Consider the following 19,602-nt stretch of genomic DNA (forward strand, 5'->3'; position numbering starts at 1 on the left):
TGGTATATTGGCAAAATGGGGCATTAGGGTCAACCGGGCAGGTTGCTTTTCTTATGACGAGTTACGAATATTTGCGCACGAAGCGTTATTGTGGCATTTGAATTTGTTGTATACAGCAGGTATTATGTCAAGCAACATGTTATTCCATTTTCACCAAATTATGTTCGCCCATTTTCTATATCTGTGTATCAGATGCAATATTCATTAAGCGAAGATATTAGATATGGCAAGAATCCCAGAAGATCACTCCTCCTCTTCCTCCTCATCATCCACAACGTAACGGTTCTTCTTCCGAGATGACGCCTCACCTGCTGGTGTGGCCTCTGGTGATGCACCTCTTGGTTTAGCAGCCGGCCTTTCAGGCGCGGCAGTATCTTCATCAGCTTCAGCATCGGCGTCCTCTTCCTCGTCCAGCACTTCTTCTTCCTCATCGTCATCGTCACCGACTTCGGGCTCTTCATCACTACCGACGAGGAACCCGTCATCTTCATCATATTCATCTTCACGGGTCCGACCCCGGCGGCCATAATCCTCATCATCCGTGTGGATTTCGCCGCGACGGTTCGGTTTGCGAGCCGTCTTCGTGCGTGGTCGCGTGGTGAGAAGGCCGTCATCATCTTCCAATCCGCCCACAGTAAGACCAGCTCCTCCGGTGCGGGAAACGCCAGCCCGGCGACCGCGATCCATTTCGCGATCCGCGAGTTGCTGGCGCCGGCGAGCTGCCTTCAGTTTCTCACGCTCCGCCAGCTCAGCCTGTCGCTTGGCCAGTTCGGGGTCTTCCTTGACTTCGATAACCGGTGCCGATCCGTCTGCAGTCTTTTTGCCACCGCGGGTTGCCGCAGCCAGCGATTCTTGGAGTCGCTGGACGGCATCATCCGTCTCCATTGTTGTTGGAAGAACGGTGAGGCCGTGTGTCAAATGTGAAGTCAATCTGAAAACAGAGGAGGTTTCCGCGGCCGCGCCCAGGTAGACATGAGAATCCAACTTGGTGTCATAGTTGCCAGATCGGTCAAGAGGTGCAAGTGCCTTGGTTGATATCCTGTACTGTTCCCTGGGGGCTGAAGCGAGTTGAAGCGTCATTGATCCATCTTCCCATTGGATAATGCGAGCATTGGATTGTAGGAGGGCGGCATCGTTCGGGTCATGGCGCCAGCAGAGCGATGTAGCTGCAGTGGCGTACGGGGGCGCAACATAGGTCTCGGGGTTAAACTCTTCTGTTTCAAATGATAGGAAATTGGGAACAGGCATAGTGTAGACCTGTGTATTGCGCCATATCAGTACAATTGGGATCAGGCAATTGCCTTCATCAATGTACATACCTCTCCATTTGTGGTCACTGGCTCTGGCGCTCGACCCAAGCTCAGGTCCATAATGTTGACAGTCTCCCCAAACTCCCCTTCTCCTCCGCCCTCGTAATCCATGCGACCCTCTGTTCGATCATAACGGCCCTCGTCGTCACCGGAATCCAATTGCTCATCATCGAGTCTTCGCTGGGGTTGACTAATGGAACAGGGTCAGCCGGCTGCCGTATTCACAGCAAAATACGTATATCCATACTCATCCTCTGCCAGTTCTTCCAGTCCCCCTTCATCTCCATCTGAGCCAAAGAGATCCGCGTCGCCATCGCCATTGGGTTGGTCTAAATCCATGCTGTCTGCGACTGGGGTGTTGTTGTGTTCACTTCCAGGACTCTGAGCCCGACCTGAGCGTCCTGGACGACGTACTACCTCTTCATCTGATGAGGACATTATGTGTATGGATCTCGGTGAGCCGACGTAGAATTGGAAGAATCGAGGCCGGTCAGGTTCCAAGGCCGACTGAAAAACGCGCTCCGACTATCCAAAGAGTTCCGAGTCGCGAACATTCGATTTGACTTCTCAACAGCCTGTATCCTTGCTCCTCACCGTATTTGAAACTTCATCAAACGGAATCACTTTGAGCGTTGGAATCCTGTCCTTCTTACAGTATTCTACTTCGTTTATCGCGCCGGAGCTTAACTCGCCTCGGAGAAGCAGGATGATCCGTCCCGCTCCCAATCAGGACTAGCTCCGGGAGCAACTCCACGGGCCAGACCAAAAGAGGCGATTCACATCAATTGCCTCAGCGCTGCTTTTACTTCTTTCCCCTGGCCCATCGCCTGCTTGTTTATTCTTTTTTATTCCAGTTAATTGTCTTGTCAGCTCTTAGGAATTCCTTGGTTCAAAATGGCGACCTTTTTCCAGAGTGTGTAAGTGATCCATTGGGGAGGGAAAGTTCAGGGACTGATAACTCCTCCGGTTGTCCCCTGATTCTCCATGCTGCGGAGGAACGCTACACAGCACAAAGAACCGTTCTCTCTTGTTTTACTTTATTTTCTGTTTATGCGCGCTTTTCTCGTGGCGTCTTTCTATTTATCCCTAGTTTCTTATCATGCCTCTCACCGCATATCTTCATTCAAGTACTGGCGCTAACTTGGACTCGTCCCAACTTTAGTCGCCAAGGATTTGGCAGAGGAGGTAACAACAAAAACAACACCAACAACAACACCAACAACAACGCGGCTCCCAAGTCTCCAGCTCCACTGCCTGTCGCTCAAGCTCCCCAGATTTCGCCTGCTCCTAACTCTCCGTCTCTCGGTTCACCGCTGCCAATGGACAGCCCCGCCGCATACGATCCCGATGCACCCAAATATTTCTTTCAGGAGAAGTACGCCCCTCTGAACGTAAGGGGTAACTTCTTAACTCTCTGTGCCTGTCCGAAGAATGTGGAGCTGGGAGAATGGTTGGCCCATCAGAGTAAGCAGCGGTCTTTGCGCGGTATGGCTGGAGTATACTTGCCAGAGATTGACACTATATAGTTGTCGAGCAGTACCGTTTGCTTCATGCGATGCTGCAGGTAATCCAAGAGGTCAATGGTGCTACTGGCCTTTCTATTTGCAATGAGGCCACCTGCCCAACCATGTCTGCGGGACGGTAAGTTACAGCACCATAGATATGGAATCTGGAATTGAATGTTCGACTAATGGGCCCTTCTTCCTCTAGTCTGACTTACACGTGGCTTGTGGACGGTCGTGCCGCCAAGATCTCGGCTCCCAAGTTCATTAATCGTGTCGAGAAGTGGATCATCAGCAAGATCCATGATCCCGTCATGTTCCCAACGGAAAAGGTGGTTAATGCCCCAGATACCTTTGCCATCAATGAGGCCTCCGGTGCTGCCCCATCCAACCCTCCGGCGAATGCTACAGCAGAGGAGTGGATTGGCAAGTCCAGTGGCTTCCCGCCGACTTTCTACAAGGACTGTCAGGGTATCATGAAACAGATGTTCCGTTGCTACGCCCATCTCTACCATGCTCACTGGCTGAACCCTTTCTGGCATATCAACAAACATGACATCCTCAACATGGCGTTCGTCCATTTCGTGACCGTCGCCAAATACTATAAGCTCGTTTCCGACAAGGAGATGGAGCCCATGCAGCCCCTTATCGACCTATTTATCAAGCAACAGCGCATTCCGCCAGAGGCAGTTGGGGGCGGACACTGGGCGCAGCAAACATCTAGCTGAGCTAGAAATACGCTCGTGACAGGCTACCTTGGTCCTTCTTTTGCTCGCTTCTCGACGGTGATCAATTGTCTTCTAACCTGGTGTTGGAAACTTATTTACCTCAATTTCTACGCAGTACAGCTTCGGCTTTTTGTTAATGAGCCATCTTTAACGATATGGGCAGATCAACGCAGTGGACGGTACGCCCATCAGATCAAGACATTGGAGCATATGGTATATTAGCAGATATCCTTGTTTTTGTTGTTGGTTTTCTTGTCTTCATTTACCCCTGCATATATGCTTGAACTAGTTTTTTTTTTTTTTTTCCTTGAGATCAGGGTTGCATATTTTTCGTCATTATCTACATCTAAGCATGATTGTGTTGTTCAGCCCAGTCAGATACACAGTGCATTACCTCTATGGCGACTATTCGTTTTTGGATGGAATCTCTGCTTTTGTTTCTTTGTTTCTGCTAGGAATAGTGTAATATGGAAATTATTTGACTTTTTGGCCTCTTGTCCTTCAACGTTCTTTGCCGAATCCTGACGTGTAGTCCCTGTAAAGCTCTAGCATCCAACGACGTGGACTGAAAACCAGGACTCTTGAGGTTCAATTCGACTTTGTCGGATCCGTGTGCGATTTAACCTTATCAAAACACTGTCTTGTTTGTCGCCATCCACACTGCTCGAGCGAATAGGCAGACTGCAAGACTGATGGTTGAGAATCAACGACCCCCAGTCAAACCGCTCATTATCCAGGACTCCATTTGTCCTAGATGCCCATGCAGATAATATGTGCGAGTCGGTCCCAAAATTTTGAATAGATGAGTCCGATAATCACAGATAGATTCCGTTTTGTCCCTCTGCGTCTCTATTCCCCGTCTCTTGATCTGCGCCGTCACGACGCGCCTCGTTGCCAACGGTTCCGTTAACTACGGGTTGAGTTTCTGATGGCTGCGCATCTGTATTGTCCTTATTCGTATCCGTCCCATTCGTATTCGCAACCTCAATCCACTGCTGACCCCGCCTCTCCACTTCCGCCTTCAACAACGCGATGCGCTCAGTGAACCTCACAAGAACACCTTCGTTCTCCGATACGTAGCCTTCAATCTCGCGCTTGTCTTCTTCTGATTCGCAGGATTCAGTGATGAATATTTTCATTTCATCGTTGGAGCGGTGCAGGTGGGCGATGGAGTTTTGAAGCTCAGAGGCTTTGGCGAAGAGAGCGGAGAGAGGAAGTTCTTTGATGGCATCTGCAAAGGTATAGTGGGTGAATATAGGGTTCGTTTGGTCCGACATTTTGCTTGGAAATGTCCTCTGGTCTTGGTGGTGGTGTAGTGTACAGTCTGAATGTGGGGGTTGTTTCCGGTATCCTTATCGTTATCAGCACGTGCATAGACGATGTAGATTGAGTGCGTACAGCAAAGTGCTATGCTCTAATATTGTAGTGGAATACCCCTGTAGAGCGTGTAGATTACAGTTTATAGACAGGAATTATGCCATGAAACTCACTCTGTAAAGACGGACTCCCCAAAGTCAGCATCCTAAGACCAAGCACGTGACTTTCGGAGAAATCCTTCTCGGAACTTTTTAAATCGGCTCATTCTCCGCCAACAACGCTACCCAGCCTGTTGCAGCTGGATTCGCTCTCATAATCGCAGGATATGAGCAATGTATTCTGCGTTGCGTGGCGGGTTCCATGCCCAGGGCTCCGGTCCCTGAGCATGTCCCCGTCCATTGCAATTCCGCTCCGCTCCGCCTGTCGTGATCCCGGCACTTCGCTCCCATCACGGTATTCAAACTATACCAGCCGACAATTTTTCGGATGGCTTGCGCCATTTACCCTCTCCACGGGACGTCCACTCTGTGTCGGATCGAACCCACCTCCTTCAGTTGCGATTCTTGCTAGACCATTCTCATCTACCCGTTATTCGCTATCCGACTCTACCCCTCCGGTTGAACATGGCGCGCAGCTCCGCCCCGAACCGTTCTCTGCTGACGAAATTAAATCGATATTTGGAAAGGCAAAGGTTTCACCTATAGTGGCTAACCGAGTTCTTGCCGTTCTACAAAGTAGACGTGAGGCCGGTACTCTGGATCTCGATCTCCCGGAAGACATAACACATTCGGTCCGCAAGCCTAGTCTCGATGCAGCTCTCAAATTCCTCCGCGCAAACTACCCACTCGACGAGGACGCAGCGATCCTTGCCCGTATTGAGAGGGAAGAAGTGGAGGAGGAGCAAAAGCTTATCCACCGTGCGGAAGAGCTGGGATTGTACAAACCGCAAAGTGGGACTTACGACGCTGAACGGGGCGAGAAGGATGATCCCTCTGGAAAGAGTGCTCTGTTAGAATTTCGCAAGCGGAACGAGGCGCGTATCCTGGAGCAAGAAGAAAAGAAGCGCCAGGAATGGCTTGAGGGTGAACAACAAGACCTTGAGATCCTGAAGCAGCAGGCGGAAAAGAATAAGGCGCTTCAAACGTTTGAAAACACCACAGCTCTGGAAGGTTGGTATATTTGCGTTTCTGCGGTTTTGGCGCCTTGTTAACCCGGTGCTACAGCTCGACCGCGCGCCGACCCCCAGCAACGTCCGTTACTAGCCTGGATTCAGAAACACCATTTGCGTGGTATGGATAACAGCGTCGACGTATCTCAAATGACCAATGTATGCTCTCAATGCACATACGATGAAGGACTCTACTTACGTGTCTGCAGGCCCGCCGGATCATTCCATCTTTGGCGATAACGTTGCTCACCATCAGCCTTGCCTACGTTTTTGCCCAGAACTACGAACCTCCGCTGAAGCAGGATCGCATGTTCCCCGACACCCCTCCTGCTGCTGCGACGGCCATGGCCATTATTGGCCTGAACCTTGGTGTCTATCTTTTGTGGAAGGTTCCACCGGCTTGGAGAATGCTCAATCGCCATTTTATTATTGTTAACGCTTGGCCTCGCGCAACGAGTATGATTGGAAGTGTTTTTAGTCACCAGACGCTGAAACATCTTGCGTTGAACATGGGTCTTCTGTGGTTTATCGGAACACGACGTGAGTATTCGACATTCGGGTGTGGTGGTCGAATCATGCTAACATGCTTCAAGTACACGACGATATTGGCCGGGGTAACTTTCTAGCCTTATACATGGCAGCCGGTGCCTTGGGCTCATTCACTTCTCTTGCGGCACACACCTTGCTTCTCAAGGATCTAGCCGCGACGTCTCTCGGTGCCAGCGGAGCAATGTCAAGTCTTGTCGCTGCTTGGTGCATGCTCCACTCAAAGTAAGCAAACTCAAAAAATTCTCCCAATATCATAGCAATAACTGACAACCAACCAGCGACAAACTCACTATCTTCTTCCTTCCCCGCGAGTGGCAGGAGACCTTCTCAGCGCCCGGGTGGCTAGTCCTAGCTGGCTTCGTCGCCTTCGAAATCGTGAGCATGGTGGCTCCTTTCCGTGCCGCCAGGTTTGACCATTATGCTCATCTTGGTGGTTATCTCACGGGCACGGCATGGGCGCTTGCTTGGAAGGCAGAACAAAAGAAGCGACGAGAGGAGAAATCGTGGTGGAAGAAGCTTGTGTCTTCTGATTGATTGGTGTTTTGACTTTCTTGGGTTATCGTACGGTTCCAACGAGTCCTGTTTTATTAGATGTTTGTTAGCATTTTTATACCCTTCTACATGAAAATTGGACAGCCATATGTATTATAGCACAAATCTTTCGAATCCAGTCTAGTATAGACTAACCTTCGACTTATCTCGTCTCGACCTATTGTGCTCGCCGTATAGCCATCAAAGAAGCAACAAAGCGACCTGAGAATCCAATAATAGAGAAGCACCAAAAAAAAAAAAAAAGGACAATTAAAGTCAACTCCCTTTGTCGATGTGCCGAATCTCAAGAGTAACGGGATTCTCCCTTCTCTTCAACTTAGGGTTGTGCGATATTTTCAGAGCCGTCGAAACAAAGATACATTGTAAATACCATGCTCAAGGGAATCCTCATGTTTTTTTTTTTCTTTCTTTCTTTCTTTCTTTCTCGCTCTTTATCCTTCGAAACAAACAAGACAAAGATCCAGGCTGCCTCAGGCATTGTTTACATTGTGGAACCATATATTGTCCCAAATAGGCAATACGACCTCAAAGAGACCCCAGGCCCGGACTCTTTGTGATCAGCTTAATTTTCTTAGAAAGATTCAGACAATCAGATAGCCTCAGGTAAAGTAAGAATTCCATAGAGCTGTAGTTTGTTGTAGACAATGCAAAATGTCCCTAGGGCTCACCCATTATCACCTGGTTAGGCATACTTATCTGGTTGCCATCTTTCATTCACAGACCAAACGCGCCACCAGGTTTGTAAAAAGGCGCTTCTCGCGTTGTTGATGTTCCTTTTTGTCAAATTTTTGCTTCGCCTCTTCTTTTTCTCTCGCACACAGTTCTCGTCCTTTTCTTTTCTTCTCCCAGCTCTTATAACTCGACGTCTGGTCATCTTTGGTTTTTCCCAGTAACCACTTCTCATCCTTTGCTTTTGGCTTCCAGCAACCAACTTTGGTCGTAGCCCTACCTTTCTTGTCACCTCTTGTCGTCCCATACCATACGCATCCCAACGAGCTCTTTGGTCTCGCTCGTCAAGTCGCCATGAGCCAGGAGACTTCTCAACATGACAACAATGCCAATCACGTCACTGGCGAGGACCCGGTGCCTCGAATGAGGATTCGCTCTCGTCGACCTGCTGACCCCATGGCTTTTCTCTTCAAGTTGAAGAGGAACCGACAGGCCATCGTGGAGTCTCAGAAGCCAGAGTCTGTCGAGAGTAGCTTGTCCTCCTGCGAAGATACTTTCCTCATCTCTGAGAGCGAGGAAGAGGTTGAACCTTTGGACGGAAACGAGGCTCAGGACAAACAGGCTGCCGAAGACAAGGACAAGAATTCGAACAATGACCCTAACGGCGAGGTGGTTAGTGACCTGTTCAAGAAAGGGGGGCCATCAAAGCTCCAAGCCCAAGATTCGAATGATTCCACCAGTGTATCAGCCTTTGCTGCACGTGTCATCCACCCTTGGCACATCGTTGACTACCACTTGTACTTGCTTCAGATCGAGGGCAAGAAAGACCTCACGGCGCGGCGTAACGGTGTTCTGTTGCGTGATGGTGTTGAATGCCGTTCCCTCTACTATGATGAGATGTTCGAAGACGACACTTTCGATCCTGACCTCGTCGGTCCTGAACCCAGTGTTCTCTTTGCAGCTTTGCCTGTCCCCGAGCACCACATTAAATTCAACGGCGCTGCGTACGTGCTCGAATACGACTGGAACTTGAGAACTCTCTGCGCTCGTCACTTTGCCTGGGTGCCTGAGGACCTGCGCAACGTTGAGTGTGTGTGGAACGAGGGCATCATCATTTACTGTGTCCCAATCGTCGAAATGATCGATGTTATGAAAACCGCCTTAGAACAACGATACCGTCGACTTGAATTTTTGAGCACCAACCCCCGCTGCACAACTTCATACGTGGCACACGACGATCCCGGTATGGAACTTGTCGTCGCGTATTCGTTCTGTCAGTTTGCCGTTGATTTCGCGGAAGCCCTCATTCCAGAGGAAACGGGCGAGGGTATTGAAATATTCAAGTCGGAATTGGAGGAAATCATGGAAGAGATCCGTCTCACCTTGCAACGTGCTTCGTATCGGGCGTGGTTTGCCGTCCGCGAAGGCCTTTCCATGGAAAAGTTCTCCCACAAAGTGCACTTCGACCGGTACCTCAACGACCTCTTCACGTACAATAAGTCGGTTGAGGAGGGAAGTCTTCGTGGCAAGAAATGGCATGCTCCCGGGCTGGACACATGCAAGAAAATTCGCGATAATGACGCTATGAAGCGTCGGGCTAGCAACGAACGCCGTCTGAAGGACCTGTTTGCCCCCTTCGATCAAGACGAACATAAAGAGAAACAGGAGAGAGCGTTTCAGGAGATGCTGGCTAATGTAGACAAAAGTCAAGCTGACGCTCTCATCGAAAAACCTCTTCAGGCCCCGTTGACGCCGCTCTGGGCCGAATTGAATTTTGACGAGTTCGAGACGAGTCCCGGGTCCCCTGTTGTCCTCCACTCGGCCCCATTGCAGGATGACGGTCTCGAAACCACCGAATACCATCACGCTCCTCTTTTATGCCTTTTGAATAACGTCCTCGACCTCGTCCAGGAACAGCCGGAGTTGGATACGTTGGAGAATCGGGGACGGTTTGGCGCCCTGCTGACTGAAATGGGAATTTGCGTGAAGGATACTTTGGATTTATTTTCTATTGCGCCGCAACAGGGTTTCGAAAACGACAATTGGAGTCTTGTGATCCACGATGAGGCCAATAACGAAGATGACGAGGAGCTAACTGCTCCTGTTTGTCGCCTTCTCCCGAGCCCTATCTTTGATTAGCTGCTCTCTTCTCATCCTTTTGTCCAATTTTTGCGTCGTTTGTCTTTCCTTTTGTTTCTTCTCTGGTCTACTGGTCATCTTTTTCCTGGTGTTATGTTCAGGTTCTTTTTCAGTTTCCCTTTTTTTTGTCTGGGTACGATGTCTTCCCACGCACATTTTGTCGTTATTTTGCTGTCGTTGAATCTTTTGCGCCCATCTCCTAAAATCTGTTCCGTTCGATCTTTGCGATTTGTCTTGTTGATCTCGTGCTGGACCTTGGTGGCAGCTTGCAGGATTTTGCGTCGCCGTTGAACATTCCCTTCTTTTTTTGTATGAGTCCTGGTTGAGGCTCGAGCTTGGTCTCGTCTGAACGCCTTTTTGTCATTGAGTACGGCTCAATTGAGCTGAATTGCAGGAAACGGTGAGAGGAAGAAAGTAGGAGGAAAATCTGAAGGAAAAAAAAAAGAATTCACACAAATACACAGAATCTGGAAAGCTGGCCGATGCTGGAACTAGGATGTCTTATGGCAATGTTGGAATACAGGGAACAGGACACAACGAAGTGAGCACATATGCCTTGATATTTCTGGCAGTTTTAATAGTAGAATGGATATCTCCAGTACAGAACAGCTGGTTTGATAGTAAGTGGCATTCTTTGACTCCTTCTGGAACGATGTGGTCGCCGTATGTCATGTGCCTGGCATAAGCGCCTTATGCATCCTTATGTGCATTGATACGTAACACATTGCATGATAGCTGCGCCACTGCGGCTCTCAGCCCAATCAGTAGCTGCTTTGTGGCTTTACGTGGCTCAGATGCAACTGGTCCACAGACTAATCGTTTCCGATTGGTCAATGGCCTCTCCACGCCTGTCATCGCCAAGACTAGCCACGGCGCTAACCCAAGATAGCAGCCCTCCTGTTTTGGTCAGCCCTACTGCTAATTTCCGCTGCTGACTTTCGCTCGTCTTCTCATTCCTCAGTCTTTCTTTTCCTTTTTTTCCTCCCTGTCGTTCTCTTTCCATCTCTCTTTCTACTGTACACACTTTCCCTGGTTCTTGTTCTCCTATCGCGTCTCGCAATTTCCCTTCCGTGCGGACGATCACCGTCAATAACCCCTGGGGATCGGTGACTAATCCGTGCCTCGAGAGACTATTTATTTTTTCGCCCTCGATAGAACAGGAGGGAAATAAATAAGTGGGTAGCATTTGCTCTGTGGTTGCCTTTGCTATCTTTGTTCTCTTTGCGCGTATTGTTTTAGCCGGACAATTGCAGGAGCATGGCAGAATCCTATCCAGGGGCACAAGGTGAGTGAACGCGTGCGGGAGATTGATATGATATGTCGAATTATCTGTACAGTGATGCTAATTTATGCGTTCCTCGTGCGCAGGTGCCCCGATCCAGAATGGTGTGTCGCACGTCGACGTGATTTCCGGTCCTCTGATCAACTTCAAGAACATGCACATGCAACCCTCGTCTGCGATTTGGCATGGAAGCGTATTGATCGTGACGAAGCCTGGTCAGCCTCAGCCGCCGCAGCTTCACTTGCGCCAGGCAGGCCCCGTGGGGGACATCCATAATGCTCAAGTCAACGGGGGAAACGTGCCGACCCAGCAAGGGATGGTGATTGAAGGACTGCGTCTCTATGAAGATCCAGGCAAGGCCTTCTGGCGGTTCTCAATTGCCATCCCCGTCGAACCTTACGAGTCTCGTTGGGAGTATGACATTCCGGGTTTGCAGTATGTCGAGGGGGAACCGGCCAACTCACCTTGGAACTTTGTGGTCCCTGGACTGAACCAGTCAATGCGCCAGATGTTCCACTCCTGCAATGGCTTTTCGGTTGGTACAGACATGAACGCTTGGGTCGGTCCCAACTTGTGGAAAGAGGTGCTGCGGGTTCATGAAAGCAGACCGTTCCATGTTATGATTGGTGGTGGTGACCAGCTCTACAACGATGGGATCCGTGTGGATGGTCCTCTCAAGGAGTGGACCTCTATTGCCAACCCTCACAAGCGCCGCGCCCATGACTTCGACAATGACATGCGAGCCCGCTGTGATGACTATTACTACGCTAACTACGTCCGCTGGTACAACACGGAACCATTTAGGACCGCCAACGGGATGATCCCCCAGATCAACATCTGGGACGATCACGACATCATCGATGGATTTGGTTCCTACACAGACCACTTCATGCGCTGCTCCGTCTTCCGGGGCATTGGTGGTGTGGCCTTCAAATACTACTGCTTGTTCCAGCATCACATCGCCCCGCCCCTGTCCACGTACACGACGGATGCTCCCCAAACTATGAGTGCTGTGAACGGCACTGCAGGTGCAGACCCACGACAGTTGGAAAACACATATGTCTTGGAGAACCAAGAAGAGGATGACAGCTGGATTGTCGGCCAGCGTCCCGGTCCGTACGTGGAGGAGAAAAGCCGAAACCTGTACATGCGTCTGGGCAGACGAATTGCGTTTATCGGCGTGGATGCGCGTACAGAACGAACCCGTCACCAGGTCAATTATGAAGACACTTACGACCTCATCTTCAACCGTCTCGAACGGGAAGTTGCCGTGGCCAACGGTGATATCAAGCATTTGGTGGTTCTCCTGGGTGTTCCCATTGCGTATCCCCGTCTGGCATGGCTGGAGAATATTTTGAGCTCTCCGGTTATTGCGCCCATCCGCCTATTGAACAAGCGTTTTGGTTTTGCCGGCGGTTTGTTCAACCAGTTTGATGGTCAAGTCGATCTGTTGGACGACTTGGATGATCACTACACAGCTCGTCAACACAAAAAGGAACGGAAGATGTTTATCAACCGTCTCCAAGATTTTGCCAAGGCTCATTCGGTTCGAGTGACGATTTTGGGTGGTGACGTTCATTTGGCAGCCATTGGTCGGTTCTACTCGAAGCCCAAGCTGGGTGTCCCAACCGGTAACGACCACCGGTTCATCGTGAATATCGTCAGCAGTGCGATCACCAACAAGCCGCCTCCTAAAGCAGTGGCAAACCTGCTGGCTCAGAGAAACAAACTTCATCATCTCGACGATCACACTGATGAAACACTCATGGACTTCTTCGACCAGCAGCCCGGCGGTGTGGAAAAAAGTGCATCCTGGAACAAGGTGACGATGCCATCGCGGAACTTCGCCTGTATCACTGAAAACGATGCTCTGCCCACGAACCCCGAGGTGTCGGGAGCTACGAATGGCTATGCACCAAAGCAGGTGCCCAAGGATGGACATTCGCCGCTGCACAGGGGTGAAGAGGACGTTGGCACCACGCACCCGGCCGCTGATGGCGTCGGTCTCAGTGACATGTATGGTGGTCTGGATGTGTCCATCAAGGTCGAGATTGACCCGCAGAACCGGGACGGGGCTGCCCATGGCTATGGATTTAGCAGTGAGTTTTCCCTACATTCATCTCTCTGAAATCAAAGGGCACTAACAATGATATAGTTCCTCCGTTGCAATTCAACCCTCAGGCGGACACCGCCCTCAGACCTGTCTCTGGACATGCTCACTCGCTTCGACCTCCATCTGCGCGACCTAATTCCGATCGTCCTCCATCGAACAGGCCTCATACGGCTGTCCCCTAGTTGAATTACGTGAATCTTTAGGAGGGGAAAGTAATTTGGGATATTTAGACACATCTGGTTTATAATACGCTTTTTGATACACCTGCAACGGCGCGGCATTGTGGTTTGATTTGGTTTAACATATATCCATTGTTTAGTTCTGTTACTTAATCTCGTTTGATTCTTAATTGAATATTTTAGATTCTCAGCAGTTTGTTCTGTCTTTATTTTTGAAGCATTCAATTGGACTTGTATGAATATCAAAGTCGTGATCCTGCTCAATTGCTTGTTGCGTTGTTTTATATACTTGTATTTGACTTGTGCCTTATATACGATCAAAATAGTCTTGTCGATAACAGTCATGTATGATATCTGTTTATCAAAATGTAACTAATATATATGTAAGTAGTACGGTGCGATATAGCATATATATAGCCATCTCCCTTCATCTTGCCATCAATTGTACTTCTCGATTCACTACCATCAGAAAATACGACCATACTGCCGAGTAAATTCAGGTCATGAGTTTCATTATTCAGCATCAATCATACTCCTGGTTCACACAAAGACCATCTATCCCAATGTACTCGTACTCCTTCCAAAACCAAAATCACTCTTCCGTCTTCTTCTCACAGCACCCTCATTTGGACGACGACGCGGTCCGCTCATACTAGCAACGGGCGAGGTATCCCTTGGCCCCCGTCGACGAACAACCTGATATCCCTTATCCAATGCAATCTCAATAGCACAACGAACTTTAAGCGCTGAGACGGCCGGCCAAACGCCCTTTTCACCCTTCAGAACCCAATTAGTCAGACTTTCTTTGCTGGGTCGCTGCAGGAGTTGCGAGAAATCGCTCAACGAGAGATCTGGAACGAGAGTCAAGTTTGGCCCGGGTATCGTTTCTTCAATGAGGAGTCGGCCAGCTATCTGCGGTAGGAGGCCTAGGTAGTCTAGTTGTCGTAGTCTGTGACGGATCTCAGCTGTGACGAAACGCATAAGAGAGCGGGTAATGTTCCATTTGCCAGTTTGTCGTCGGTCTAAAAGGTCTAATTCGATGCTGAGGAAGGGGATGAGGTATGGCCGGGGCTGCGAGACTATGAAATGGTTAACGTTGAATAATTCGGCGATTCGGGATAGTGGCGATTCCCCGTCGTTATAGTGCACATTAAACCATGGCCGAAAGACAGCGTCTTGTGAGTGTGGCCAGGGGACAATCGAGCCGGTCTCGTCTTTACAGTATATAGTCACGGGCTGGTTGTTGGTCATTGTAGATGAGTTCGATGCAGCTGCAGCTGACCAAATTAACTGTGAGGTGTCAGCGGAAGACCGGGAAATATGGTAGATAATTGGTCTTGCATACCACATTCGGTGCAGTTAAGTAGTTGAGCAGATTCGGTATCCCAGTCTTGCCAGACGTAGCAACGGTAATGTTCAATATGCGTTTTGAACGCGCGTAAGCTTCTTCAAAGGTCAAGTCGCCCAGATTGTCTCGTACACATTCCTCCAAGAGTTGTGCATCAAGGAAATATCCTTTATGGATGAATCGTTTCACTTGTTGAAACAATGCCCCCAGTAAACCATTATCAGACCAACCCCACCAGGCTCGCCGGCGATAATCGAAACAGGTCAAGTCAATACCATCACCCTCCAGGAACGCCAACAACTCATCCTCCGTATGAACACAAACGAGCGCAGCAATAAGAGCCCCAGTAGCCGTTCCGGTGATAATCCTAGGCAAGAGACCCTGTGAGTGCAGCGCTTTCACCACGCCTAGATGACATAGCCCGAAAATCGACCCGCCCTGCAAGAGCAACGTCGTACGACCAAACGCCTGACGGGTATCATGTAACAGTTCCAACTTGGCCTGCGACGAGAACCTGCTGTCGTGCGAAGGGGCTGTTTGCAACGTCGTGACGTGTTGGATGGAGAGCGCAACCTGCGTGATATAGTCATCGATCAATAACTTCGTACCTGCATAGGCGTGGACGTAGAGTTTGGGCGAGGTTATGTTGCCCAGGTTGCGAACAAGACCAGAGCGAAGGAGGTTAGCTAGAGTTAAAATATCTTCATCTTCTCGGGCGCTCATGAGAGCCTCTAATCGCCCGAGAATGAGTCGATAGTCGTAATGGCGGTTTGCTGGGTTTTGGCGCCTAGTTCCACCAAGTTTAGTATAATGGAGATAAAATCTACCGGATGATATTCCATACCACACGTCCGTACCCAGTAGTTCATCCAGCTCAAAAGCGCATTCTTCCCATTCCTCGTACGTCCGTGCTGTCTTCAGACGATGCAGCAATCTATCTCGAGGAGACTTGGACCTCCACCATGACAGCAGTTTCTAGCGAACAATTAGCGAACAGACAGTATCAAAAACCAATATGTAGTATAAGGTACATCTCTCCAGAACAGAGCGACGTCCAGAACCATGCTGACAATGGCCGCAAACAAGCCGCAAATGGCCGCCCAGGACTCCATTTCGGCGCTGGATGGACGGCATTTACAAGTGAAAAGTGTTGCGTCTTTTTCATATACGATACCTCGGGTTAATAAATATGTCACTTGCCAGTCATGCAGGTAAGTGCAGGTGACGAGAGTCGAGAGAGATAAAGGAGTAGGACAAAGTGAGGTGAAGTTGGACAGGCAGCTATGTCAGCCGCGGTTGGTCTTATTGAGAACTAGTCGCGCCGCATACAAGTGTCGATGCACTCCTGTATTTCCAAGTAGATAAGAATAAGGAATGAGGATTAAGAAATTGAATTGCTCGTAAGCTGAATTGCTTTTTCTCTACACGCCTGTAATCCCCCAGCTCATACAAGCCATTTCCGTGGACACATTAGAAAAAAAGAATAAAAAAGGCATTGATATTTCCATGGTCCGTTCTTTTTGTATTTCGCTTTTGTTGCTTCTTCCCTAGTGCAAGTAGGCGAAACATAAATTCTCCAGACATCCTAAATCTACCCACCCATGCGGACACCTGTCAAACCGTTTACTCTTCGACGATGTTGCCCCGCTCCGACACGTAGAGACCGTCAAGGAACTAGACTAAGAGTCAGCGATGATCATAAGTCAGAAGGTTAAGTGTGTTCTGTTCTCACCTTCCGGATATCCTTGTTCCGGACTCTGCAGATCTGCTGGATGTCGGCGGCACTCTGGGAGACACCCTCAAGGGAGTTACCGGAGAGCTGGAGCTCATCCTTGACGCTGGGCGAGGTGATGACCTCGACACCGGGCTGAGCAGTCACACGACGGACGTACTTCTCACCCAAGAAGTTTCTGTTGGTAGGTAAAGAACTCATCAGCCAATGTCCATGCCCAATATGGAGGAATCCCAGTGTTCCTCCTGGTTTTGATTTCCACTGGTCCTCCGCGATCCAATTGGCGCATACCTGATCTCAATGTCGTACTGGCCAGTCTCGGCGTTCTTCTCGATGTTGACGTTGATGGGAAAGTGAGCATACACGTAACGCATCTTGTACTTGAAGCCCTTGGTGACACCGATGATCAGATTGTTGATGATGGTGCGGACGGTACGGAGGGTAGCGACACCCTTGCGGGCACCGTGGTGCATCTCGATCGAGATAACATTCTTCTCAGGGCGGCCGAAGGTAACGGCAATGTGAGAGAGGTCCTTAACGAGCTTGCCTGTAGGAGTAAGGACGTGTCAGTCGCGAATCCCAATTGCCGTAGACAATATCTGCTTGGCATAGAAGATGATCGGAGTCTTCTCTGTGTGAGATGCACAAGCCGATGGGGAATTGGTTGCATACCTCGGGGGCCCTCGACGGTCACAATGCGCGAGCGAATGTGAACCTTCACTAAACAGCGAAACAGCAATCAGTTATCAAAATCCAATGGATCCCATCTTGTGTCTTGATTCCCTCTCCACGCAAGAGTCTCCCCTGGTCCGTCCTGGCGCAAAACCCATTGCGATAGACAAAATTTTCCCTGGTACTTCCTTGCTCTTTCTGGTCGTCTGGTCGTTCATTCCGTTGATCTTTCCACTCAGCGCCGTTGTCTCGTCTAGGTCGTCCAGGAATGACCGGGGCCGCTCTCTCTTTCTCTCTCCCTTTCTCCCTCTTTCACTCAGACGTGGCCAGGGAATAGACACAAGATTCAACACACAAAACTGGCGCAATGCTCACCATTCTCGGGGATGGGCAGCCGTTCCTCGGAGTGAATGTACCGCATCTTGACTGCGTGGGCTGTAGAATGTCCGAGGGGAGAATTGTCGAAGTCGTCGTGCGGTCGGTCGTCGAAAGGATCGAAATTCCTCTGGAGGTTCTCTCGTTGGCGGTGGTGGACCGAAAATCCAAAGGCGGGTTGTGCGTCGCTTAATTGACTGATTCGGTTTAGCGCGGTCGCTCTAGGGTTGGCTTACTTAAGCCCCTACAACGAATAACTATGGGCATAGTAGGAAGGGCCAAACAGCAGAGATTAATAGTGAAATGCCAATTATAAGAACATTACAGTACATAGCTGTCTATATCTCGCCATGGTGTACAAAATGTTTTGCCCTTCCAAAACACCGGCCCAACCATAACGCCCCGAAACCAGCATACAATCACGACCAAACGAGAACCGACGCAATCAATAATCAATGACATTGCTGAACAAGAAATCTTATTCCTCCTGACTCTTGCGAGCGACCTCCTGGATCCACTTACCACCCAGATTCTTCAATGTCGAAGCCAATTGATCTTCTTGGTCCAATGCAGATACATCATCACCACCTCCGATGCTTTTTCCGTTGACCAAGACATTCGGGACGGTACGGCGGCCGGTGCTTTCGCCTAGGACACTTTGAAGTGCCCTGCCCAGTTTGTGGTGATCAAGCTCGACCACATACGGCTCCGGAACAATGGAGTATTTCTTGAGCAAGATGGACTTAGCTTTTGCGCTGAAAGGACAGTAGGATTTGGAGAAAACGATGACTAGACAAGAAGAAAACAAAGTTAGCATCATGCAGCAATACGACATGGATAAGGTGGACATACTTGGGGCCCGTTTCAGGATAGCATTCAATTCATCCTTAGCCTCCGCGTGGTCATCGGTTTCAGGAGCCTGCTCCTTCTCCTTCTTGAGCGCATCATCCTTGTTCTTCGGAATGGTCATCTTAGTTCTCCCCGCAATAGGTATCTCCTGCATTTCTTCACTGTCTTCCTTGGCTTTGTCAGTGTCCGCCTTCGGAGCCTCCGCCTTTGGCGCTTCGCGAACGATCGGTTTGGGATCGGGCTGTGCTTTCACGGCGGCTGCTTCGTTTTCTGCATGTCTCTGCGCCTCAATCGCTTTCACTGTAGACCGGTAGAACCGCTGGTTCTGGATCTTGCTTCCGTCTCCCTGGAAGAAGTCACATTTCCGATTAGCATTCCATCCATAGTGAGGCAGTCGCATAACCAAGAATCGGCTTACCGAATAATAGAAGAGTATTACTAGCAATACTAGTATAGCAATGAACAGAGGCCGAAGTCGCCGTTGTAGAATCATTTTGAAGTGCAGTTTCAGTACTTATGCTCGAAATATGTTGTTCAACTCAGACGCGCATATGAAAGCACTTCGATGTGGCCCAGTTAGGTGTATATAGAACGTTCCTGGCGAGAAAGCAGCTCAATCGTGCGCTCCGGAAATGACAATGACAACCTGGCGATCATGGATAAGGAGCTCCGATAACAACGACGGGGCGTTGGCAATGCGACTGAGATTTCCAGGTGCGTCTCAGTGCGATGAAGGATATGGCACAAGGCAATACAAACAGAAAAGATAAGTGTATATAGAACTTTCGCCAAACGAGGTCGAAAGTGTCAAACAGGACTGGCGCGGGGGTGCGCTTCTGCAGGGGGCATACTACATACTGGATTAGGCAATTTTCCGATAGCCGCGCGTCTTATCTCACGAGCATACAAATAAGCGCAGCCCACCCCTTTTCTTCTGGATAGCAGGATTTGAATGGTAGGTATTGAGATGGAGCATGATAATTTTTTGAATACAGTGTCAGACGATTACAAATTAGATTAAACGCTACATACATATGCTATGAGTTGGGTATTTGGCTCTAAAGACACAAGAAAAAGCAGGTGGTATCATGATCAAACAAAAAACGAAAATGAAACAG

The 19,602-nt window shown here is 49.4% G+C and overlaps 9 protein-coding genes across 9 annotated transcripts; 4 read left to right on the plus strand and 5 right to left on the minus strand.

Annotated features, from left to right (window-relative positions):
• Nucleotides 1-243: 243 nt before the first annotated feature.
• ACHE_30965A (Paf1-complex subunit LEO1) lies at nt 244-1,748 on the minus strand (the record flags this gene model as incomplete). The annotated part of the gene is made up of 3 exons (XM_043277641.1): nt 244-1,257; nt 1,320-1,500; nt 1,558-1,748. The coding sequence occupies 3 exons, from the start codon at nt 1,746-1,748 to the stop codon at nt 244-246; spliced, it is 1,386 nt and encodes a 461-aa protein (XP_043135500.1).
• A 456-nt stretch (nt 1,749-2,204) lies between these two features.
• ACHE_30966S (Mob1/phocein family protein) lies at nt 2,205-3,540 on the plus strand (the record flags this gene model as incomplete). The annotated part of the gene is made up of 4 exons (XM_043277643.1): nt 2,205-2,227; nt 2,473-2,774; nt 2,837-2,951; nt 3,021-3,540. 4 exons carry the CDS (start codon nt 2,205-2,207, stop codon nt 3,538-3,540), a joined length of 960 nt encoding a protein of 319 aa, XP_043135501.1.
• Nucleotides 3,541-4,355: 815 nt separating this feature from the next.
• On the minus strand, nt 4,356-4,817 carry ACHE_30967A (uncharacterized protein; the record flags this gene model as incomplete). The annotated part of the gene is made up of 1 exon (XM_043277644.1): nt 4,356-4,817. One exon carries the CDS (start codon nt 4,815-4,817, stop codon nt 4,356-4,358), a length of 462 nt encoding a protein of 153 aa, XP_043135502.1.
• Nucleotides 4,818-5,182: 365 nt separating this feature from the next.
• On the plus strand, nt 5,183-6,800 carry ACHE_30968S (rhomboid protease PCP1; the record flags this gene model as incomplete). The annotated part of the gene is made up of 4 exons (XM_043277645.1): nt 5,183-6,026; nt 6,081-6,184; nt 6,235-6,565; nt 6,619-6,800. 4 exons carry the CDS (start codon nt 5,183-5,185, stop codon nt 6,798-6,800), a joined length of 1,461 nt encoding a protein of 486 aa, XP_043135503.1.
• Nucleotides 6,801-8,149: 1,349 nt separating this feature from the next.
• Nucleotides 8,150-9,934, plus strand: ACHE_30969S (uncharacterized protein; the record flags this gene model as incomplete). The annotated part of the gene is made up of 1 exon (XM_043277646.1): nt 8,150-9,934. One exon carries the CDS (start codon nt 8,150-8,152, stop codon nt 9,932-9,934), a length of 1,785 nt encoding a protein of 594 aa, XP_043135504.1.
• Nucleotides 9,935-11,191: 1,257 nt separating this feature from the next.
• Nucleotides 11,192-13,511, plus strand: ACHE_30970S (uncharacterized protein; the record flags this gene model as incomplete). The annotated part of the gene is made up of 3 exons (XM_043277647.1): nt 11,192-11,219; nt 11,303-13,315; nt 13,372-13,511. The coding sequence occupies 3 exons, from the start codon at nt 11,192-11,194 to the stop codon at nt 13,509-13,511; spliced, it is 2,181 nt and encodes a 726-aa protein (XP_043135505.1).
• Nucleotides 13,512-14,063: 552 nt separating this feature from the next.
• Nucleotides 14,064-15,968, minus strand: ACHE_30971A (triacylglycerol lipase family protein; the record flags this gene model as incomplete). The annotated part of the gene is made up of 4 exons (XM_043277648.1): nt 14,064-14,798; nt 14,854-15,643; nt 15,701-15,831; nt 15,888-15,968. 4 exons carry the CDS (start codon nt 15,966-15,968, stop codon nt 14,064-14,066), a joined length of 1,737 nt encoding a protein of 578 aa, XP_043135506.1.
• A 511-nt stretch (nt 15,969-16,479) lies between these two features.
• On the minus strand, nt 16,480-17,681 carry RPL9B (60S ribosomal protein uL6; the record flags this gene model as incomplete). Its single annotated transcript, XM_043277649.1, has 5 exons — nt 16,480-16,530; nt 16,589-16,766; nt 16,880-17,135; nt 17,261-17,308; nt 17,636-17,681. 5 exons carry the CDS (start codon nt 17,679-17,681, stop codon nt 16,480-16,482), a joined length of 579 nt encoding a protein of 192 aa, XP_043135507.1.
• Nucleotides 17,682-18,113: 432 nt separating this feature from the next.
• On the minus strand, nt 18,114-18,977 carry ACHE_30973A (uncharacterized protein; the record flags this gene model as incomplete). The annotated part of the gene is made up of 3 exons (XM_043277650.1): nt 18,114-18,424; nt 18,488-18,830; nt 18,903-18,977. The coding sequence occupies 3 exons, from the start codon at nt 18,975-18,977 to the stop codon at nt 18,114-18,116; spliced, it is 729 nt and encodes a 242-aa protein (XP_043135508.1).
• Between the last annotated feature and the right edge of the window lie 625 nt (nt 18,978-19,602).

Source organism: Aspergillus chevalieri, chromosome 3 (genome assembly GCF_016861735.1).
Source record: "Aspergillus chevalieri M1 DNA, chromosome 3, nearly complete sequence".
Taxonomy (NCBI): Eukaryota; Fungi; Ascomycota; class Eurotiomycetes; order Eurotiales; family Aspergillaceae; genus Aspergillus; species Aspergillus chevalieri.